This window comes from Pseudocercospora fijiensis (genome assembly GCF_000340215.1).
Source record: "Pseudocercospora fijiensis CIRAD86 unplaced genomic scaffold MYCFIscaffold_2, whole genome shotgun sequence".
Classification (NCBI taxonomy): Eukaryota; Fungi; Ascomycota; class Dothideomycetes; order Mycosphaerellales; family Mycosphaerellaceae; genus Pseudocercospora; species Pseudocercospora fijiensis.
The window spans coordinates 3,260,169-3,279,028 of record NW_006921533.1 but is presented as its reverse complement, the minus strand read 5'-3'; the positions used below and the strand labels follow the sequence as shown (position 1 = coordinate 3,279,028).

At 51.0% G+C, this 18,860-nt stretch overlaps 9 protein-coding genes across 9 annotated transcripts; 3 read left to right on the top strand and 6 right to left on the bottom strand.

Annotated features, from left to right (window-relative positions):
* Nucleotides 1-1,058: 1,058 nt before the first annotated feature.
* Nucleotides 1,059-2,987, top strand: MYCFIDRAFT_81952 (uncharacterized protein; the record flags this gene model as incomplete). The annotated part of the gene is made up of 7 exons (XM_007924626.1): nucleotides 1,059-1,715; nucleotides 1,833-1,858; nucleotides 1,914-2,060; nucleotides 2,225-2,251; nucleotides 2,326-2,343; nucleotides 2,397-2,518; nucleotides 2,788-2,987. 7 exons carry the CDS (start codon nucleotides 1,059-1,061, stop codon nucleotides 2,985-2,987), a joined length of 1,197 nt encoding a protein of 398 aa, XP_007922817.1.
* A 491-nt stretch (nucleotides 2,988-3,478) lies between these two features.
* Nucleotides 3,479-4,057, bottom strand: MYCFIDRAFT_210381 (uncharacterized protein). The gene has a single exon (XM_007925230.1). The coding sequence runs from the start codon at nucleotides 3,689-3,691 to the stop codon at nucleotides 3,512-3,514; it is 180 nt and encodes a 59-aa protein (XP_007923421.1). The 5' UTR covers nucleotides 3,692-4,057; the 3' UTR covers nucleotides 3,479-3,511.
* A 367-nt stretch (nucleotides 4,058-4,424) lies between these two features.
* MYCFIDRAFT_210380 (uncharacterized protein) lies at nucleotides 4,425-5,184 on the bottom strand. The gene has a single exon (XM_007925229.1). It carries the CDS (start codon nucleotides 5,121-5,123, stop codon nucleotides 4,641-4,643), a length of 483 nt encoding a protein of 160 aa, XP_007923420.1. The 5' UTR covers nucleotides 5,124-5,184; the 3' UTR covers nucleotides 4,425-4,640.
* Nucleotides 5,185-5,921: 737 nt separating this feature from the next.
* MYCFIDRAFT_81950 (uncharacterized protein) lies at nucleotides 5,922-6,584 on the top strand (the record flags this gene model as incomplete). The annotated part of the gene is made up of 2 exons (XM_007924625.1): nucleotides 5,922-5,940; nucleotides 6,166-6,584. 2 exons carry the CDS (start codon nucleotides 5,922-5,924, stop codon nucleotides 6,582-6,584), a joined length of 438 nt encoding a protein of 145 aa, XP_007922816.1.
* Nucleotides 6,585-8,083: 1,499 nt separating this feature from the next.
* MYCFIDRAFT_39807 (uncharacterized protein) lies at nucleotides 8,084-8,323 on the bottom strand (the record flags this gene model as incomplete). The annotated part of the gene is made up of 2 exons (XM_007924225.1): nucleotides 8,084-8,217; nucleotides 8,293-8,323. Coding segments are annotated over 2 exons (165 nt in total), but the record flags the coding sequence as incomplete, so codon positions are not given.
* A 386-nt stretch (nucleotides 8,324-8,709) lies between these two features.
* Nucleotides 8,710-10,453, bottom strand: MYCFIDRAFT_52415 (uncharacterized protein). The gene is made up of 2 exons (XM_007924362.1): nucleotides 9,520-10,453; nucleotides 8,710-9,464 (listed from the first exon to the last, which is right to left on the bottom strand). The coding sequence occupies exons 1-2, from the start codon at nucleotides 10,365-10,367 to the stop codon at nucleotides 9,041-9,043; spliced, it is 1,272 nt and encodes a 423-aa protein (XP_007922553.1). The 5' UTR covers nucleotides 10,368-10,453; the 3' UTR covers nucleotides 8,710-9,040.
* Nucleotides 10,454-10,657: 204 nt separating this feature from the next.
* On the top strand, nucleotides 10,658-11,418 carry MYCFIDRAFT_171821 (uncharacterized protein; the record flags this gene model as incomplete). The annotated part of the gene is made up of 7 exons (XM_007925228.1): nucleotides 10,658-10,712; nucleotides 10,744-10,926; nucleotides 10,953-10,990; nucleotides 11,026-11,103; nucleotides 11,130-11,157; nucleotides 11,182-11,324; nucleotides 11,356-11,418. The coding sequence occupies 7 exons, from the start codon at nucleotides 10,658-10,660 to the stop codon at nucleotides 11,416-11,418; spliced, it is 588 nt and encodes a 195-aa protein (XP_007923419.1).
* Nucleotides 11,419-11,687: 269 nt separating this feature from the next.
* On the bottom strand, nucleotides 11,688-14,284 carry MYCFIDRAFT_81948 (uncharacterized protein; the record flags this gene model as incomplete). The annotated part of the gene is made up of 2 exons (XM_007924624.1): nucleotides 11,688-13,583; nucleotides 13,643-14,284. The coding sequence occupies 2 exons, from the start codon at nucleotides 14,282-14,284 to the stop codon at nucleotides 11,688-11,690; spliced, it is 2,538 nt and encodes an 845-aa protein (XP_007922815.1).
* Nucleotides 14,285-17,329: 3,045 nt separating this feature from the next.
* On the bottom strand, nucleotides 17,330-18,793 carry MYCFIDRAFT_210378 (uncharacterized protein). The gene has a single exon (XM_007925227.1). The coding sequence runs from the start codon at nucleotides 18,764-18,766 to the stop codon at nucleotides 17,426-17,428; it is 1,341 nt and encodes a 446-aa protein (XP_007923418.1). The 5' UTR covers nucleotides 18,767-18,793; the 3' UTR covers nucleotides 17,330-17,425.
* Between the last annotated feature and the right edge of the window lie 67 nt (nucleotides 18,794-18,860).

Genomic DNA, 18,860 nt, shown 5'->3' with positions numbered 1-18,860 from the left:
GCAGTCATGCTTGGGAGTGGACACGCCTGTGCATGGACAGCCCCGCTTGATGATGAGCTGGCAGTACAGAAGCTGCAAGTCTTAGCTGCATAATGCATTTCCAAAGGGGCGCCTGTCACTCTCAGCGTATAGCCATGGCATCGGAGCCAGTCAACACCCGAGAAGGAAGGAAGACCACATCAGCATGGAAGTCAAGGGATGGAAGCGAGGCCACGGCGCAGAAGATTGGAAGCCCTATTCCCGTCGGCGTGGTCACTGGTGTCCAAAGAGTAGAGCTGGATGATGGAGACGTAATGCCGCAGCAGTGCCTTCCTGGCTCACGCTCTGTACGCAGCCCTTGACCTGTGTTCTACACGTGAACCTCGTCAGAAGATGCAGGTGCATCACGCCTACCGCTTCGTAATCTTTTCACGGTGTTACCTCGACATCAAGCCGCCAACATTGCTCTTACCGCCTTCTGCACCCATCCTGCGATACTTGCTTTGCCACAACATATTCCCGTCTGACAAGCATGCCTAGTGCTGGTCGTCGTCTCAGCACGTCGTTCTGCTTGGTCTGGACGCTTTCAGATGTGGTTGACACAGATCTAGGAGGGGGAATGGGTTGCGCGCGTCGCGTGTGCCGTGTCGGTCTTAGATATGTATCTTTTTCGGGTGTACGGGGACAATCTCGTGACAGCTGCTGTATCGATAATCGGTGGGCAGATGTAGACTTCACACTGCGATTCATGTGTGCAACGAGAAGAGCCAACGAGAATTGCATCAAGATTGGGCCCTCGGCTGGGGAGCAAACTCAAAGGCGTCGCGAAGTTGACGCGACTTCTTGGCACAATCGTCACCTCCTCCTCACTGTCCGACACCCCACAAGCATGACTTTACTTTTGGAGCATACATCTCCATCTGGCTATCTGGCTGCCGTAGTGCTGTATGCACAGTAAGTACGCTAGTCAAGAAGACCAGATGGTCTCTCACCTCCCCTTACCCACGCCTGCGCGCGTCTCCTGCTCTGCGCTTTACAACTGACTCCAGCACCCGTCTTGGTGAAGCAACTCTGTGCTCATGGCATCGCACGCTACACCTGCTTTTCTGACCGCTCTGCCTTCACCATGGCCTCGCCTGCTCGTTATTTCTGCCGTTTTCGCCCTCTCTACGGCGTTCACGGCATACATCGCGACCGATCGCGAGGAAACGGCCACACAACTGCCTGACGCTGATGCCTTACTCACATCCCTCAAGGCTCCAACGCATCCTGAACCGAACGTCGAGTGCATCATTTGCAGGGATGATCCAGAAGATCCGGTCCAGATTGCTTGCAACCATGTCTTCTGCCGAGTTTGTTTGGCGAGCTGGCTTCTAGGAAGGAAGAACGAAAGCTGCCCGTATTGCTTTCACAAAATATGCACTTCGACTGGGCATACGTCTACAGCATGTAATGTACTTCTGTGCTGCTGGCTGACCACGGGACTGCTGATAGTCTGGGCGGCGACGCATTATCTGGCCTTGGCTCTCTCCAAGTACGGCCTCGCGCTTGCGTTCAAGATCAGATTCGTGGCCGCGATGCTGGTATTATACGCCATAGCTATGGCGCTTCTGGACCTGACTCATCATGCCGTCGACCAACGACGAGATTTGGGAGTACACTGGTGGAAGGGAGTCTCTCGCGGCGATAACCTGGATTCGTTGATGGCCGGCGCCTCGGTCATGCTAGCTGGTCTGGTTAGCTATTGCTATCTCACTTGGACCGCGCTCTGAGTTCAGGATCAGTCAACCCTGAGGCATACGCCGTTCTCGCCATTTCCTTACCTCACCATGATTGCGGGTCTGCATTTGCAGAGTGCATGGGACAGCAACGTGGCAAGGTTCGTGCCACTTCTCTGAATTGACGACCTGTGGAACATGCTTTCGACGGCATAGTGACGAGCTTCTCGATTGGGTCAAAGCTTCTGCAAGCGGCCATTACCTTGAGGCGAGGTTTGCGGGAGCCGTTCGTGTAGAATGCCGCGCGGTGGCACTTTGCATCATTCGCCTCACCCTGGCAGTCATCGATAGGCGATTCGCGCCGTCAGTACACTCTTGCGCTTGGTGAATACAGCGAAGTTGAGGTTCTTAAGAGCGTTCAGAACATTGCTCTCGATGCGTACGGTCCGCACACAAACCACTACGCGAATCGCAACGACACACAGAATCTCAACTGTCAAGAATCAACAGCGCAACGTCACCTGCAGGAATAACCGATACCATGAGCGACTATCGTAAGTGGACCGATCCCAAAGGATCCGATTACAAACCCTCAAACTACGTGCCGAATAACTACAATCCCATGAAGCCAGGGTATTTTGGCGACGTAAGTATTGTTTCATCTGCTACTCGAGAGCTGCTGATGCCAATCTTTTCGAGAACCGCGAGGGCCAAAGACGCCAGACCAATCTATGGCAGAGCCAGGCGAGCAGCGCTGATGCCTGGCGTCAGAATCAAAGCCGTTTGCATGATGGAAGAATGGCTCTTTGGAAGAGCCGTCAGTAGGTCGATGAGTCCCATGGACGTTTGGCTCAATTTATGTATACTTCTCGATGCATGGAGTATGCTTGGCGTATGTAAGGTCTGAACTTTAATGCTTTAATCCATGTGAATCCCTGCTCCTTGACCTCGTTTCTTGCAGCCGAAACAATCATATATGGACTCGTTCCTTAATATTGTAAGAAAGGACTCAACCCTGCAAGTTTCGCCATTTTGCTATGAGCGTCGCCAATGGTTGCTGGAGATTTTGTACTACAACTTTTGCACCAAGCCACGTTCCTAATCGGATCAAGTTTTGCGGTGCTCGATGCGCTGATTGCTTGGTTCGTTATCCCAGATGTGAGCACACGATTGGAAGATGAGGATGAAGCGTGGAAGCAGTATCTCGCACGCAACGGTTGGGAAGCAAAATTTGGTGACACAACATCCAAGGATCCTACTGCTGTCAAGATGGATGCGATAAAGTCCTAAATGTGTGCGAAATCGAAATAACTTGAAGTTGCTACCAGAAAGAAATCCTCGGACGGTTTCCTAATAAGTGCTAGTTCCAGCAAGTCGTCGCAATTGTGATTTCCTGCGACCGGCTCGCAATGGCATTGTCAGGGAAATTTTTGCTGCCATACTGACAGTGACACCAGGCCGAGCCTTCGGCCGACCAAACTTCGCCTCTCACTCTGCCGCTTTCATCATCATTGGCAAGGAGCGGGGTCATAGATCTGCGATGGTAACATAAAAGCGTCAACTCGTCTGGCCAGAAAGTATCCTGTCAGATGCATGTTCGAAGCTTCGAAAGCCTACCAACTCGATGGCCTTGAAACTTTTAGCGGGCCTTTCCTTCGTGACCGCCATTCATGGCCGACATGCAGAATCCAACCTTACCGTTCAAACCAGGACTGGCATATTTCATGGCGACCTCAATGATACTTATCCAGACGTGAGACAATTCAAATGGATCCCCTACGCCCAGCTCAGCCAAATATATTCTATCCCGACCACTAAGAATGGACTAACGAAGCGATACGGTAGCCACCCGTTGGGACAAAACGATGGACATCTCCCCAACCTCTTGCCAACTCTTCCGAATACCATGATTCGACAGTCTTCGGCCCAGCATGCTCACAATACGTATCCGCGATTTCTACCGTTTGGGCGTTGAACATAACTGGAAATCTCATCGTCAACTACGGCAAATCTCTACTGGCAGGACAAGTGGCACAGAACTCAGCCGAAGACTGCCTTTCACTTGCGATCTGGACCCCTGCCAACGCTACAGCGGATTCCAAACTTCCGGTGATGCTTTTCATGACTGGTGGCGGAGACGTGACTGGCGGTGTCAACATTCCGACTCAACTTCCAGCGAATTGGGTTCATCGTTCTCAAAGCCATATCGTAGTGACGATAAACTATCGAGTCAATATATTTTCGGTTGCTGGACTTCGTGGTAGATCCTAATTCGTTGCCACGGAGTGGTTGGCCGGAGTATGAAGCGTCGGATGCCAACGGTGGAGAACTTCTGCGTTTTGGAGCAGATGGCCAAGTGTCGCAGTCTGTCGAAGGGAACCAAGTTGAAGGTGCCTGTCATTTGGACAAGCCTTGATAAATTCGAGTCGTATTAGCAGCATTTTTTTGGCCTCCGAATGGCCGCTGGCAAGTGAAGGAGTCATGAAGCCAGCATGTCCAAATGAGGGAAAGCGCAGTTGCGCGAAGGTGACACGAACCCCTGGACTTGGCGCGTGGAGTGGTCAAGCTTCTCATCCTTGGTATACTACAGCAATTCAACATTAATATCCCCCGAGCACCACTTCAGCCAGAGACCACGAATGTCTAGACTTGCCAAGATATCACCTCTCCACCATGCGCGATCTACCTTGCAAACTGTACGAGCACTTACGCGAAGATTGCAACAGGAGGAGAAAAACCTGCTGGCATGAACAACGCGTTCCTTGAACAGTAAGAAGCCAAACATACAAGCCAAGAGTAAAAGGAGGATTGCACTCAGTATGGTCGAGATCGAAGATGCCTGCATTCACCATGTTCCAGGTACACTACAAAGAATTGCCATCCATGTCCATCGTGCTACCGGTTTAATCCTGTTATGCCAGTGCTGTCGATCGAAGTAAGCGCCTAGAGGGCGGCAGCGAGCAGTCCAAAAGCTCCAGCAGCGATGACTGGGACGAGAGTCTGCATGGCACCTGCAGATGAAGTACCAGTTGGGGCAACAACACCTCCGTGGCTGCCAGTGGCTGCAGCCGCAGCAGAGGAGGCAAGCATCTGCAGCGAGGTTTTCGCGGCTCCAGTGGCAGTGGCGGCCTCACTGCTGAGTGAAGCAGCAATAGAGGACTCCTTGGCAGCATCGGAGGCGGCGAGCGATGAAAGCCTGGAAGAGAGGGAAGATGCGAGCGAAGAGCTGCCGCTGTTGGTTGCGGAGCTCAGCTCAGAGGAAAGGCTGGCCTCACGGCTGGACTCCGAGCTGATGACGGAGCTGACTGATGTAGCGACGCGCGAGATAGAGCTCAAGGCAGAAGACTCGGCTGACATGGCGCTGCTTGTGTCCTGAGCGTAGGCGAGAGCAGCGAAGGTGCTGGCGGCGATGGTAGAGAAACGCATGGCTGCTGGTTGATCTGATGATGTGCTGCAAAGTTGGCCGTGGTTGATATCGAGTGTTGAGGATCTCAGGAGTGCGTTCAGGAAGTGAAGGGAGAGGCGACCAGGAATGCTACTTAAACTGCGAAAGCGAGTCTGGTTGCTGACTTAATGCTGCAGATGTTCCCTGGTCGACCTGCTCATGCACAAAACAAGGCGGAGCCAAGAATACGAAAAGCGTACGTCAGCCTGGTCGTTGGAAGTGTCAGTGGCAGTCACCGCTCGTCGTAAAAGATCCAATGAGGTCTTGGCGGCTTGTTCCTGGCGCGTAGGCTAAGCTCGACCAAGCAGTTCTCTGGCGTTCCTGAAAGCTTGTTTCCAAGGCACGGACACAATAATACGCCACAGGAGGTCTCGAGGCAGCCTGGAGTGATCAATTGGAGCATCCCTGATGGTGTCATTGGCTCTTGGCCAGCCTACATTGCTCCTGTGGCGCGAGCTGCGGCCTACAGCATCTGACTATTACACTTCAGCATTGCATCGGATGCTGACCCTGTTACGCCACGCATCTCAGTACAAGTCTACAGTATGCAAGCCCCCAATTGCTGACGCAGGTTGCCTTTGAGAAGGAGCACACCGATCTTAAATTGAGAATTCAAGGCGAAGGATGCGAGGAACTCAACACGAAGCGACCATAATCCTTCTGGAAGCGGAGCTCCAAAGCCGCCTGAATGGAGTCGATCGTGCCGCACGTTATTTATAAGCAGCGACGTCGTAAGCTGGAGCTAGTATGGATAGCAAATCACACGTGCGAAGGAAGACATGCAGCAGAATCAAAGTGGTAAGTCTGTTGTGCTTCAAGAGTGCTAAACTGATTCTACGAAAGTGGCTCGTTTCGCTGTCACTTCTTGCTCACTAGGAACAGCATGCTTTGTACCACGTGCAACAAAGCTCGGGCTCAATCAGAGTGATGACAGTGCCTTCATGTGAGTGACGGACAGAACGCAAAAAATAGTTGAACCAATACGAGATTTGGACGGCAACCACGAGAACCACTTATTGTTAGAGTACTATATCGAAGGCATCATCAACAGCATTGCCTTGAGCCTGGAATTCAGCATTGTCGTTATGGCAGCATCAGCAGTGACGCTTGAACATCGACAGCTGACCGCTTCGGACTCTCCTGTCGCACCTCACCAGTTGCTGCGTCAACGATGTCCCCACCTCGAAGGCCTTGGACACGACTGGCATGTACCTGCATCGGCTATCAACTATCTCATGCCTCTACTCTGGATCAGAAACACGATTGCCCTGACATTCTTGCTCTTGTTGAGTGAGAGCACCGCCGTCATTCAGCTGAGTAACAACGAAGGCGTTCGAGTTCAGGTTTGGCATGAGTCCAGTGTCAATGGGAAAGCCCTGAACGTATCATTCGTACTGGAGACATCTGGTTGGAGATGCCGATGGGATGAGCAGTACAATTAGAGTATCGCCAAGGATATTCCTCATCAGCCATCGACGGATCTCAGCATACCATGCGAGAAGGGGACCCCGAAGGAATTCCGAGTGGAGGGCACTTCCTCAAACACATCGACTGTTCACGCGTCTGAAACAGAGCACGTGCTTGGCTCTGGCATGGATGCAGTATCTTCGAACCACAAGTTAGCAGAGGAGTTGTCGAGGAAGACCCACCTGGCTGGTTGGCAGTGCTGAGGCTCCGCATTAGCATAATCTTAGACATGCGTGCAAGAACAACGTGACAAGTAAGGTAGCGTGCATTCTTCAGAGCGAGGACGAACGGAGAAAGGAAACCAAAAAACCCCCCTCCCATTCGGAACACAACGAACAAGGTCAAAGCAAAAATTGATCCTATACCATGATCTTCAACTATCCTAAGAGATGCTGGACCATTGCCAGATCTCTAGCTAGAAAAACTTCTGCAAGATACAAACGCCATGTAGGAGGACTGAGCAGCCAATATTCGCCCATCAAAATGCCCGCCATAAGAGTATCAGACATCAGCATTGCCACCGAGAGCCAATCTGAGGTGTGTTACTCAATGGTCACCAGTATTGAGAAACTGGGAGCAATAGGTAAAATGTCCACCATTCCGAGCTCCGCACTCTGTGCATCGAATGAAAGCATCATCCTTGGAGAGCTGGAAGTTGTTCTGGTTGTTCTTGATGGCCATTTTTGTTGGGTTGAGGATTGAAGGAGTGTGTCTGTGCAATGTGATGGTGTTCAATTGGTGGTGTGAATGTGTGTGTGGGTGGGTGTTCGTGTTCGTGTTCGTGTGTGTATGAGAGAGAGAGAGAAGCAGGAGGAGGGAGTCGTTGTCGGCAATGCTTATATTCTTCGTCTACGATGCATTCACGATGTGTACCGACGCAAGAGGTGGCACATGGCAAAGCCAGCAACGTAGGAATCGACATATAATGAATAGGCATTGCTGATTGCCACTCACTCGAATTCGTAGATCTAGTGTGGAATATTGTTTATCGCGTCAGTCAACATCTTGGAACAAGGTTTTGAATGGTATATCAGAAGTGCTTACTGTATAGCATCTGCGGTCTTGCATACTTGAAAGTACGTCGGTGTGTTTGCGGGACGCTTCATCACCACCAGCGCCTCCCTGGTTGTCACTATACGCCATGCTCGTGCAATATGCACGCACTATCGTTTGGAGCATGGCTTCAATTGGGAAACCGACGTTCCTTTTCTCATTATATAGAACACATTCACACCTCATCGCAAGCCACGGGACAAAGTGAACATGGACAACTCTTGCAAATCAGTGCACGAAAGAAATCATAAGCCATGTTTACTTCATCTTCCGCATGAGAGAAAAACTCGTCAAGCATCGATACTTATTTTCAAAGCACGTACGTCACCGAAAATGATCCATTCATCAACTTCTCTAATCGCATTTGATAAATTCATATATCTCATCATGGATGCGCATATCAATTACATTACATGAATCATCACTTCTTGTCCGCCAATTTCTCCTGCGCAGTGCCTCCGATTGCTCCTTCGGTAGTAAAGTTCTTTCCAATGGCTCCGTCCGCCGCCAACGGACCTCCAATCTTCTGCGCCGCACCACCAATGGCGCCCTCAGCTGTCGAATATCAGCATCAATATCATTGATGAAGAGATGTAGACTGTAGAGCTGATCGATTGTGAGAATACTTACTGGTAAATTGCTTGCCGATACTTCCCTCCTTTGCGTCAAAGACGGATGTCTGACCAGCTGACTATCAAATGTCTTAAGTCTAAAAGTCTTGTACTTGTTAGGAAATTACTTACTCCGTCACCATTGTTTGATGTGTTGGCTGGCGTGCTCTTGTCGGAAGCAGACATTGTGATGGTGATCGAAGGGGAAAGAATGGTGATTTTGATGTTCAAGCAGTCTGATATAGGTGTTTAGTCGTGTTATCCTCTCGATTGTTCGTGCTTAAGTCTGTGAAGTAATGCTCCTTATATGAGGTCCGAGCCTCTAGAGAAAGTCATCAACGTCAAGACCTCCAAGGCTCATCCACAGCGTCACGATGCGTCATCGACCGAAAAGAAGCATCAATCACGCACCTTTCATTAGAAGCACTAAGAATCTGTGTGGACATCAAAAGATCATCATGAGACATAGATAGAACGCCATATGTGACATCGACAAAAGCTCATCGTTATGAGCGGACATATTAGGTGCAGCTTGCAACACCAATCGAACTGTGTACAAAGCAAAGAATGATCGCTAAGCCCCAAGGTCAACACAAACACATGCTAGAACAGCATCCTCGAGACGTACATGATGCAGGTGTATTGCATCGAAAACTCCTTCAAACGCCATGCCCACCTCCCACAATGCAGGTCGTTCAACGCTAATTCATCATCACAATGCTCATCTATCATCAGCAGCCGTCGAGTCATATCGTCTCAAGCCCCTATTACCACGCAAGCTCTTCTCTCGGCTGATTTTCGCATTTCAGTCCATTGCAGAAATCGATATCCTTCTGCGAACCAAGACCACTCTTGGTCTCTGGGAGACGTTGCTTGGCAGGCCAGATTTCGCCTTTAGCCTTTTGCTCGCGCGCGTGATGTTCCGTGACAGTTTCGCGGATGGTCTTCTGGAAATAAAGCGGTCCTTTCTCCATCTTGGGATGCATCTCGCCGTTGATAAAGACACCGGCGTTGAGATTCTTCTGGGCTTGGTCACAAAGGTACTTGTCCTCGGACATGACACGCTTGTATATGTTGTTGACGAGCTGGAAGTCCTCTTCGGAGCTATTCTTGTTGCGGAAGACCTGGTAGGACATCGTTGACCTTGTTGGACCATGTGGAACGAAACGCTGGATCATGAAGAAGTGAGGACTGGACACTGATGTTAGCAGATTCCATGAAAGATGAGTGATGATTGGAGACTCACGTGATGTTGGTTGATACGTTGGGGAAGTAGTAAGTCGAAGCAATGATCAAACCCTTCTTGCGCTGCTCTTCCGTGGTAGCTGGGTCGTGGATGATCTGGCAGAACTTGGTCGTCACATCGTAAGAGTCAAGATTTGCGACCGCAGGGATGTCGGGATGTGTTGTTGCGCAGTGATAGCACTCATTATAGTTGTCGGCAAGAATTTTCCAGTTATAGTCACCGTCCATCTGCCAGGTATGGTCGAAGATGTAGTCATCGAAGTTGAAGTCCTTATATCGTTCCTGCTTGTCAATGCCATCGAAGTCGGCCTCCCACGGAACTTCAGGAACTTCCTTAGCATCGAGGTTCACCCAGACAAAGCCGACGTGGTCGACCCGGACATGAATGGGAAGAAGACCATTCTTGGACTTATCAAAATCTTGGGTGTCTTGGTAGCCAGGTGCCTTTGCGAGCCTTCCATTGAGACCATACGACCAGCCGTGATATTTGCATGAAAAGATCTTCGCACAACCAGAGTCACTACCTGGCTGGATCACAGGGAAGGCACGGTGGCGGCAGATATTGTGGAAGCCATTGATGTTTCCTTGTCGGTCCTTGACCAAGATGAATTGAAAGCCAGCAATGTCGAACTTGAGCCAGTCGCCAGGCTGGCCGAGCCTGACCTTATGTGTGATGAGCTGCCACTTTCTAGAGAAGATGGCACGTCGTTCAAGGCTGTACATCTCCTCTGATGTGTACCAGTTCGACGGCAGCGCCCGAACGGCACTGTTGGATTGCTGTTCTTCTTCGGCGGAGCCACCGAGGCCGACATAATTCAACGCCCATTGTACTGAGTCTTTGCGGAACATTGCGGGATCCTGGCGGAATAAAATGTGTTTAGGATCAGTGAAAGCGATGCGGAAGGATCGCGGGGATCTTGCTTGATTCAATAAGGAGATGATGGCAATGCAAACCTGTTCCCTTAGCATATAGCGGCGGCATATATTCTCATTCCATCAGCCCATGTCTACACAGTGGGCTCAAGAACCCCATGGGGCTAGCCTTTGCGTCTGTCCATCGGGATTTGCGACGTAACAATGGTGTGTGAGCTTGCCGGAAGTGGCGTAGACACATGCTTACCGGCGTTTAGCTACCTAATATGGAGTCCTGGAGCATAGCCTGGTCCAATAAAGTGCAGCTACTTATCATCCCACGTGCAAGCATAAACGAGCGCCTGACGATAAGTCTACCACAGTCCAGACCCGAGGGTCACTGTCGCCATACTGCGTGCGAAATCACGAGCAGATTGTCTCCTGAAACGTGCTGTCTCTCCAGCCGCAGTCTTGCTCGCGCTTGCTCTTATCTGCTTGCGCGCCAAGGCACCGAGAACGACAGTCTGGCAGCATGGGTGTGGCCAACTACCGCCACGTAGGAGAGCGAGGGACGGTCTGAAGGCATGAGTCCGGGCGAATGGGCGAACGTCGGCGCTATCGTGACACGCTCGTAATCAATGCATCAACGTGGCAGCGTGATCACGATTCGGCATGTGTCTTGTTGCATTGGAGTAGTTGTCGCTCTGGAGGATCTGTCGCATTGGAGTATCGCGTGGGAGCACTCTGTGCATAAAAGAGGCACATGGTTTGGTCGCATTGGAAGCTGGTTGCATTGAAGTGTGTCGCACAGGGATCATAACGGACCCATGGCCGCTCTCACCGCACTATAGGAGGTGTTCCGGCGAGGATGCCATTGCCGGTCAGTATCTGGAGGATGTAGATAGGGAGAACCTTGGGGGTAACTGCGCGCGTGGTGGTTTTGAGATAGTGATCGTGGGCAGAAGAGAAGCAAAGGAAAGCTGAGCCTAAGTTGGAGTCGAAATTCTGCCAAGACCAGGTCTGGGTTCTGACACCCGATTGGGACTAGACGGATGTCACATGTTGTTGGCATAACTGTGTATTCACTCCTCGATAGCCGCCGTCTGCTACATAGTACATTGAACAAGAATATCTATGAAACCAGGTCAGCTGTAAGCAGCAGGACAAGAGAATGTAAAAGCTGGCGAACAATTGGATAAGAGTCGACAATATGTCTTTCACGATATTGAAAAAGCATGAACCTTGATGCACCAACGCCAAACAATGCTTGCCTCGTTATCATGCTTTGTATTTCCTGGAGTGTCAATCAAGTTGCAATCACAGCTTGGCTCGGATCTCCAGAGCGCTGCTCTGCGTCGGTGCGCCCCGACTGTGCTGTAGCTGGACTCCTCGTTTGAGAACAGGATCAGCAGTGACAGTGGCTCCAAATCTTCGTCCGAAATATTCAAGCTCGACCGCAGTACCATCCACGAGGTCGCCCGGCAACCAAGCATAGGCGATGGGCTTGCCAATGCTGTATGCGAAAGCAGCGCTGGTCACGTACCCGACCGGCTTGCCACGGTAGTAGACCGGCTCTTTGCCCAGAACCACCGAGCGGCCATCATTCACAATGAGCGAGCGCAGGCGTTTGGTCGCAGTCTTCTCGGACTGAGCCTGTAGTGCAGCCTTGCCGACAAAATCTGTCTTGCTGGTATCGATGGTAAAGCCCAACCCGGCTTCGTAAGGATTGTGTTCAGACGACATATCGGAACCCCAGTCTCGATAGCCCATCTCCATACGAAGAGCATTGAGCGCGATGCGACCTGCAGCAATAACACCATGTGGCTGACCTGCTTTCCAGATAGCATCCCAGAGCTTCTGACCATTCTCAGCCGTGGTGCTGATCTCCCAGCCAAGCTCTCCCACGTGAGTGATTCTGGTCATAATGACTGGAATTCCAGCGATATGAGCTCGCCTGACGCCATAGTATGGAAGGGAGCTGTCGGAGATGTCGTCCGCACTTATAGCACTGATGACATCTCGGACTCTAGGACCCCAGAAGCCAATACAGCAAGTGCCACCCGTTATGTCTCGAACCTGGACATACTTCGCCGGATTTTGTCTAGCCTGTCGTCGAGCTTCACGTTGAAGATTGATGAGATCGATGCGACTGTTCACATTGACCTGGAATAGATCCTCCTCAAGTCGCGCTGCTGTAATGTCGCTTCTTATCCCTCCTCGATCATCGAGAAGCATGGCATATGTGACAGAGCCTGATTTCTTGGCCATATTACCCGTGCTCAGTCTTTGCAGCAAGTCCACAGCGCCAGGCCCAGACACTTCGACTCTTCGCAGTGGCGTCATATCGTACAAGCCAGCAGCTGTCCTTGTCCTCCAAGCTTCAGCAGCTGCTATGGGTGAATAAAATCTGTTGGACCACGCATCACGCTCAACAGGCTTCCATGACGTCGGCATCTCGTCAAGCAGTCCCGCATTTGCCTTGAAATAATGAGGTCGCTCCCATGCTCTAGACTCCAAGAAGAATGCGCCAAGCTCGACCTGTCTTGCATAGAACGGACTGATGCGAACGTTGCGAGGAGATTGCTTGGGTTCTGATGGGTGCAAGATATCGTAGACCTCAACAAAGTTCTGCATGGAGGTCTCTTTGACATATTCCTGTGCAAGCTGTACTTGCTCGAAGCGGTTCATGTCACATTCGCCTAAGTCGATCTCTGAGTAGCCAGTAGTCAAGATTTGCGCCATAGCTCGAGCTATGCCAGCAGAGTGAGTGACCCAAACTGCTTCGGCGACCCAAAATCCATCTAAAGTCGGATGCTGGCCAACGACAGGTCCGCCATCAGGTGTGAAGGAGAAGATCCCATTGAAGCCGTCTTCGATCTGGCCCTCTCTCATAGATGGCAAAAGGTCTTGAGACTCCTTCCATGCAGGTTCGAAATCTTCTGATGTAAATGTCATGCGAGATGGCATGTTCTTCTCGTCTACCTGCTTGGGAGTCTGCCCAAGCGAAGCTGCAACTACCGGCATTGGTCGATGACCATAGTAGCCAATACCGTATCGATCTCCATGCTCACGGTAATAGAGGTCACTGTCTTGGTGTCGAAGAATTGGAAGGGTGGCCCAATTTGGAGGGTTTCTTCGAGCCCTGAGAGCTGGGAGAGGTGTGGTCTTCGCGTATTGGTGTGCGAGTGGGAGAAGCGGGATGGGCAAATCAACCTGGATGTGCGTGTCAACGGAAAAGCGAAGTCAAGTCCTAATGAAAAGTCAACACTGACCATGGCGCCGATTTCGACGCCCCAGAAGCCTGCGCAGGATATCACTATGTCTGCTGGTATCGTGCCACGATTCTGCGTCTCCACCCCTGTCACTCGCCCATCCTTCTTCTCGATACCGACGACAGGTGTCAAGTCAAGATATCGGACGCCAGCTTTTCGGGTGCGCTCAACAAGAAGTTGAACAGCTCGGGCAGCCAATGCCAGTCCATCACTTGGAATGTAAATGCCTCCAAGCACTTTCTCCTTGTTGAGCAAAGGATAAAGCTTTGAACACTCCTCTGCACTGATCAATTTAGTCTGAATGCCCCAAGACTCAGCCAACCCACGCTTTCGCTTCAGCTCCTCCAGGCGCGCCGGCGTCGTTGCTACCTCTATTCCACCGACGTGATTGAAGCAACTTTGCCCGTCCTTCTCCAGCGAACTAAGCTTGTCTCTCGTATATTTGGCTAAATGGGTCATGGTCTTCGAAGTGTTGGTCTGGAACACCAAGCCAGGAGCATGCGATGTTGAGCCACCAGGCATGCTCAAAGGGCCCTGTTCAATGACTGTAATGTTCTTCCATCCTCGTGTCGCTAGCTCATCGGCCAAGTTGGTGCCAACTATTCCCGCTCCGATGATGACCACACGCTGTGAAGGAGCCATCTTTCTGGACCGATCGAGTTCTTCACTGTATCGGAGGGTGGCGGCTGGATTCGTGTCTGCAGGCATTATGAGAACATTGGAAGAAGCTCAAGAGCAAAGAGGAGTATTGTATCGGGCGATCAGAGGTATGGCAAGCAAGCTCAAGCACTTCAAGTCAATTGGAGAAGCTGAAGCTGTCGGTAAGGACGTGAACGCCATTTCTGTTCATGAGCTCCAAGGATCAATGGACCGTGCATGGTACTGCAACAGCTAAACGCGGTACCTGCGTCTTGGGAAGAAACTCGTGAACCTTTTCTGCATTGGGTTAACATAGCCAGTGGACATCTGAAGCTTGCTACTGGCACAAAGTCAGCAGCAGACAAACACAATTGCTATGAAAGATAAGCAGATCAGTGAATGCCGATGAGCGTGCGCTTAGTAGTGAGAGGAGAGTTGGTGTTGGTGTTCTTGTCGTCGTCGCGTGGCTTGGCGCGCCCCCTTCTCTCCTTGCCCTCACATCACCGCATTACCTGCAACAATAGCCACAACATCAGGCAACGAAGACAACATCGGTGCATGGATTTTTGGCGCCATATTGCAGTGGTGATCGCAACCACCGGCAAGGATACAGCATACACTCATATGGAACTCCCTTCGGATATCACTGTGCCTAGATCACCTATACGCTATCTCGATTCTCTCCACTGATTGCTTTGCGCCGTCCCTTCATGACCGTGCGGCCATTTCTCGTGTAGAAGCTCTCCGTGTGTCCAGCATCAGAAGTATCATCGTAGAGCAATATGCTTGGTTCTGAATGCACATCATCGGGGTTGCCTCTGGAAATGATATCACTGAGAGAATTCAGGTATGCTGAACTACTGCTTAAGTTGGACTCACAATCGTTGAGGACTGGGCATTGATGTGGCATTGTCGTAGTCTCGATCCGTTCTCCTCCTGCCAGCCAAATGTTCTTGTTTCGAAGCTTGACTGTTATCACAGTACGATACAAATCTCCCAGGATTGCCAGGCTCGCCACTAATTGTATCAATTTGTAAGAGGCTCCAATCGTCATTCACCAGCACGGTCAGGACGTACACGTCACTCATACTGTGCACAGCATGACTCCAATGTTCTCGTGATCAGTGCGGAAGTCTTGCACACGGGTTTCAGAAGAGCCTGTAAAGCGCAATAACATAGTAATGGCATGTCAAGATTGATTGCCCCTACAGAGCATCATGGATTTATTGCAGTATCAAGATGATTCATGTGGCTTCTCTTCTGATTTTTCCACCCCTTCCCCCTTGGCTTTTCTGAAAATTTTCGCGGGCACGTCATAGTTTCTCTCTTGAAACCACGCTTCGCCTTGGGCTCGCGCCCACTCCTGGAAAACGTGCATGCCACTGTTGCCACCGACTTTGTATACAATGCGACTGTTCGTCATGTACATATCTTTGTCTATGGCTTTGCACATATCATAAGCGGTCAGTGCGGCCGCCGTCGATGCAGTGAGCGCTTCCATTTCAACGCCAGTCGGTCCTGTACACTGGACTTCCGCGGTGATTTTGATGGCGCCATATGGGACGAAAAGGCCGCCTTTTATCGGCTTTCCTGGCGGGAGGAGACTGACGTCCAGCTCCACTTTGCTAATAATGAGCGGATGGCAGAGTGGTATAATATCCGAAGTACGCTTAGCAGCCATGATACCAGCGATACGAGCCACGCCAAGGACATCGCCCTTTTTGTTGCTGTTCTCAGCTACAACATTAGAGGTTTCAAGCTTCGAAAATCTCAGCAGACATATCGCAATAGCGACCCTTTTGGTGTTTGCTTTGGTACCAACGTCGACCATGTGCGCTTCTCCAGCAGAGGTGAGGTGCGTCAGCGCATTTGCCACTCTGATCGAGGCTGGAGGAGTGCCGTCGGAAAAGGTCTCACTCAGGTCCATCTTCGCTGCAGGTGGTCCTACAGGCACCGTGGATGACTCTTTTCCATCTCGCTGATCATTCGTACCGGCAGCCACAGAAACATGGTCTGTCATGGATTCTGGGGAGTTTTCGTCTATTTTGCTCAGGCCCCATGGCCGAGTTGATTCTTGTTCTTGTGTCTTATGCAAGGCCGGTCCAGTGACTCCATAGCTGGCCTTTTTGTCAACGATGTCCTCGCTCGGATTCATTGTGAATGGATTTGGCTGCGCCCTCGTCCGGTCCTGTGAAGACGGGTGAGCATGGCCTTTCCCAATAAGCCTGGGGCGCTTTAGCTTTGCTCCGGGTTCCTTCTCGACAATCGGCTCCTTTGGAATATACCTTAGGGTCCGTTTCGGCGTATCGGTCGTTGATTGTGATTGAGTCTGGTTTTGCAGAAACCGATACCCTCGAGAAAGCGGCCCTTCGTCTTGCACTGAGTGCTTTGTGATCTTCCCAACGATATCCGTCCGAACAGGATTCGGGAAAATATGCTTTCGGAACAGATTCGGCGCATCAGCCGCTGATTGTGAATGAACCCGATCTTGTAGAGACTGATATCCTTCAGAAGGCGGCGCTTCCTCTTGCACCTGAGGTCTTGTGGCCTTTTCGCCGTGGGTTTGTGTGGCGGGATTAGATACAGCATCGCCCGTGATGGCATCGCTTTCCGTTCTAGGGACGTCGCGCTTCTCTTGTATTTCAGGTCCGGTCTTAGGCGGTTCAGCACGTGGCTGGCGTGGCCTACTATATCTTCTTTGTTTAGGCTCTTCGAAGAGACCACTGAGGCTCTGAAAACCAAATGCAGAAGCAAGCAAGGGCGGCTGATCTTGGAGACTACTATCTTTCCTTGCTTCGCCATTAAGAGCGCGTTGCGATTGATGGTTGTCGGAGGAGTAGAACCGGACTGACGAATTTGACACGGTCTGCCGAAGTAGGTGCCAAGGGACTGATGACCACGGCATCGTAGATCGTCGAGTATGCGACATTAAAGCAATGCACGCTTCACGACTTGGACGCGCAAGATGTCTCTTCTTACCTACCAAAACATTAGTTGCAGAACGACAGAGAGAATTGAATAAGGCTCGAGGATGAGTGTCGTGAAGTTCGTGAATTCGTCATCTCGTAGCACACTTATAGCTGCGTGCGCTGCACTATACGCTGACACCACCGCTGTGTTGGTGTAGAACAGATAAGAACAGACCTACCCACCAATCAAGATCATTGGCCGATTCTCCATGTTTTCCAGCTTGCCCATTCCGGCGTGCTTTGCCTTCTTGCGCTTCACAGCAGCGCCAATTACCTCAAGGAGTTGTCGCTCTTTGCTGATCCAGCCTTTCTCGCCATCGAAATGCAGGCCATCTTCGGCGTGCTTCCGCCGGTCCAGCTCAATCTGTCGTATCGCTTCGAATGCTGCTTCATCCATTGGCTCTCCTCGGTTGTCAGCTCGAATCACATCTCGGAGATTCACTTCGGTGTTGCCATGCAGGCACACTTTGAGATTGCCATCAGAAGTGATTCGGAGCCGGTTGCATGTTCCGCAAAAGTTATGCGTCATGCTCGTGATGAAGCCAACCCGACCTTTGAATCCAGGTACTTGCCATGTCTTGGACGTGTCATTCTTTGCGTCTCTTAAGCGGCCCAGAGTCGGATACCGTGCACGGATGAGCTCGACCAATTCCGCATACGGAAGCATCTTTCTCTGCGACCACTTGTTTCCACCGAACGGCATGTACTCAATGAACCGTATTTCGATGTCTTGATCTCTGGTCATTTCCACGAAAGGAATGATTTGATCATCGTTAACTCCACGCATGGCAACGCAGTTGATCTTCAGCTTGATGCGCGCGCCCAGCTTGTTCATCTCTTGCACTCGATTGATGCTTTTCATGACGGCGCTAAACCCTTGTCGACGAGTCAAGATTGGAAATTGAAGAGGATCGAGCGTGTCCAGGCTGATGTTCACACCAGTCAAGCCAGCCTCAACCATGTCGTCCAGCTTCCGATGTAGCGATATCCCATTAGTGGTCAAAGCCAGCTCTTTCAAACCATTACGTCGGAGACGTCCGATCTGTTGCATGAGGGGAATGATGTCCTTCCTCACAGTCGGCTCGCCACCAGTCAACCTGATCTTGCTGACGCCTTGGTTGACGAACAACGCGCTCAAGTAGTAAATCTCAGGCGTCGTAAGGATTTCTCGATTCGGCGAAAGGTGAACACCCTCCTCAGGCATGCAATATGTACATCGTAAATTACATTTCTCGGTGAGCGATATGCGCAGGTAGTCGTGCTGTCGGTCGTATGTATCTGTAAGGAATTCGGAGAAAGGTTTCGCGTTCCGTACAGCCTCCTTTCGGTCTGGCCTGGAGGGCACTATTGGCGTCGAGTCTGGTATGTACGGTTCAGGTTCGTGTATGTCGACGCTGGCTGCAGTTGCGACACCTCTGCAAGGTGTAGACGGGGTCGCGTGTGGATGTGGCCATCTTCGAAGCGCCCTCGACAGCGCTGTGCTGGCAAGCTTGTTGGCCATCGAGGCTCTGTACATTATCTCCAAGGAAGGAGAAACATTGCGCCCCAAGATGTCGTGTCGTCGAAGGCGTGTCGATCAGCAGAATGTACACGAAAAGCTCATAGCACCG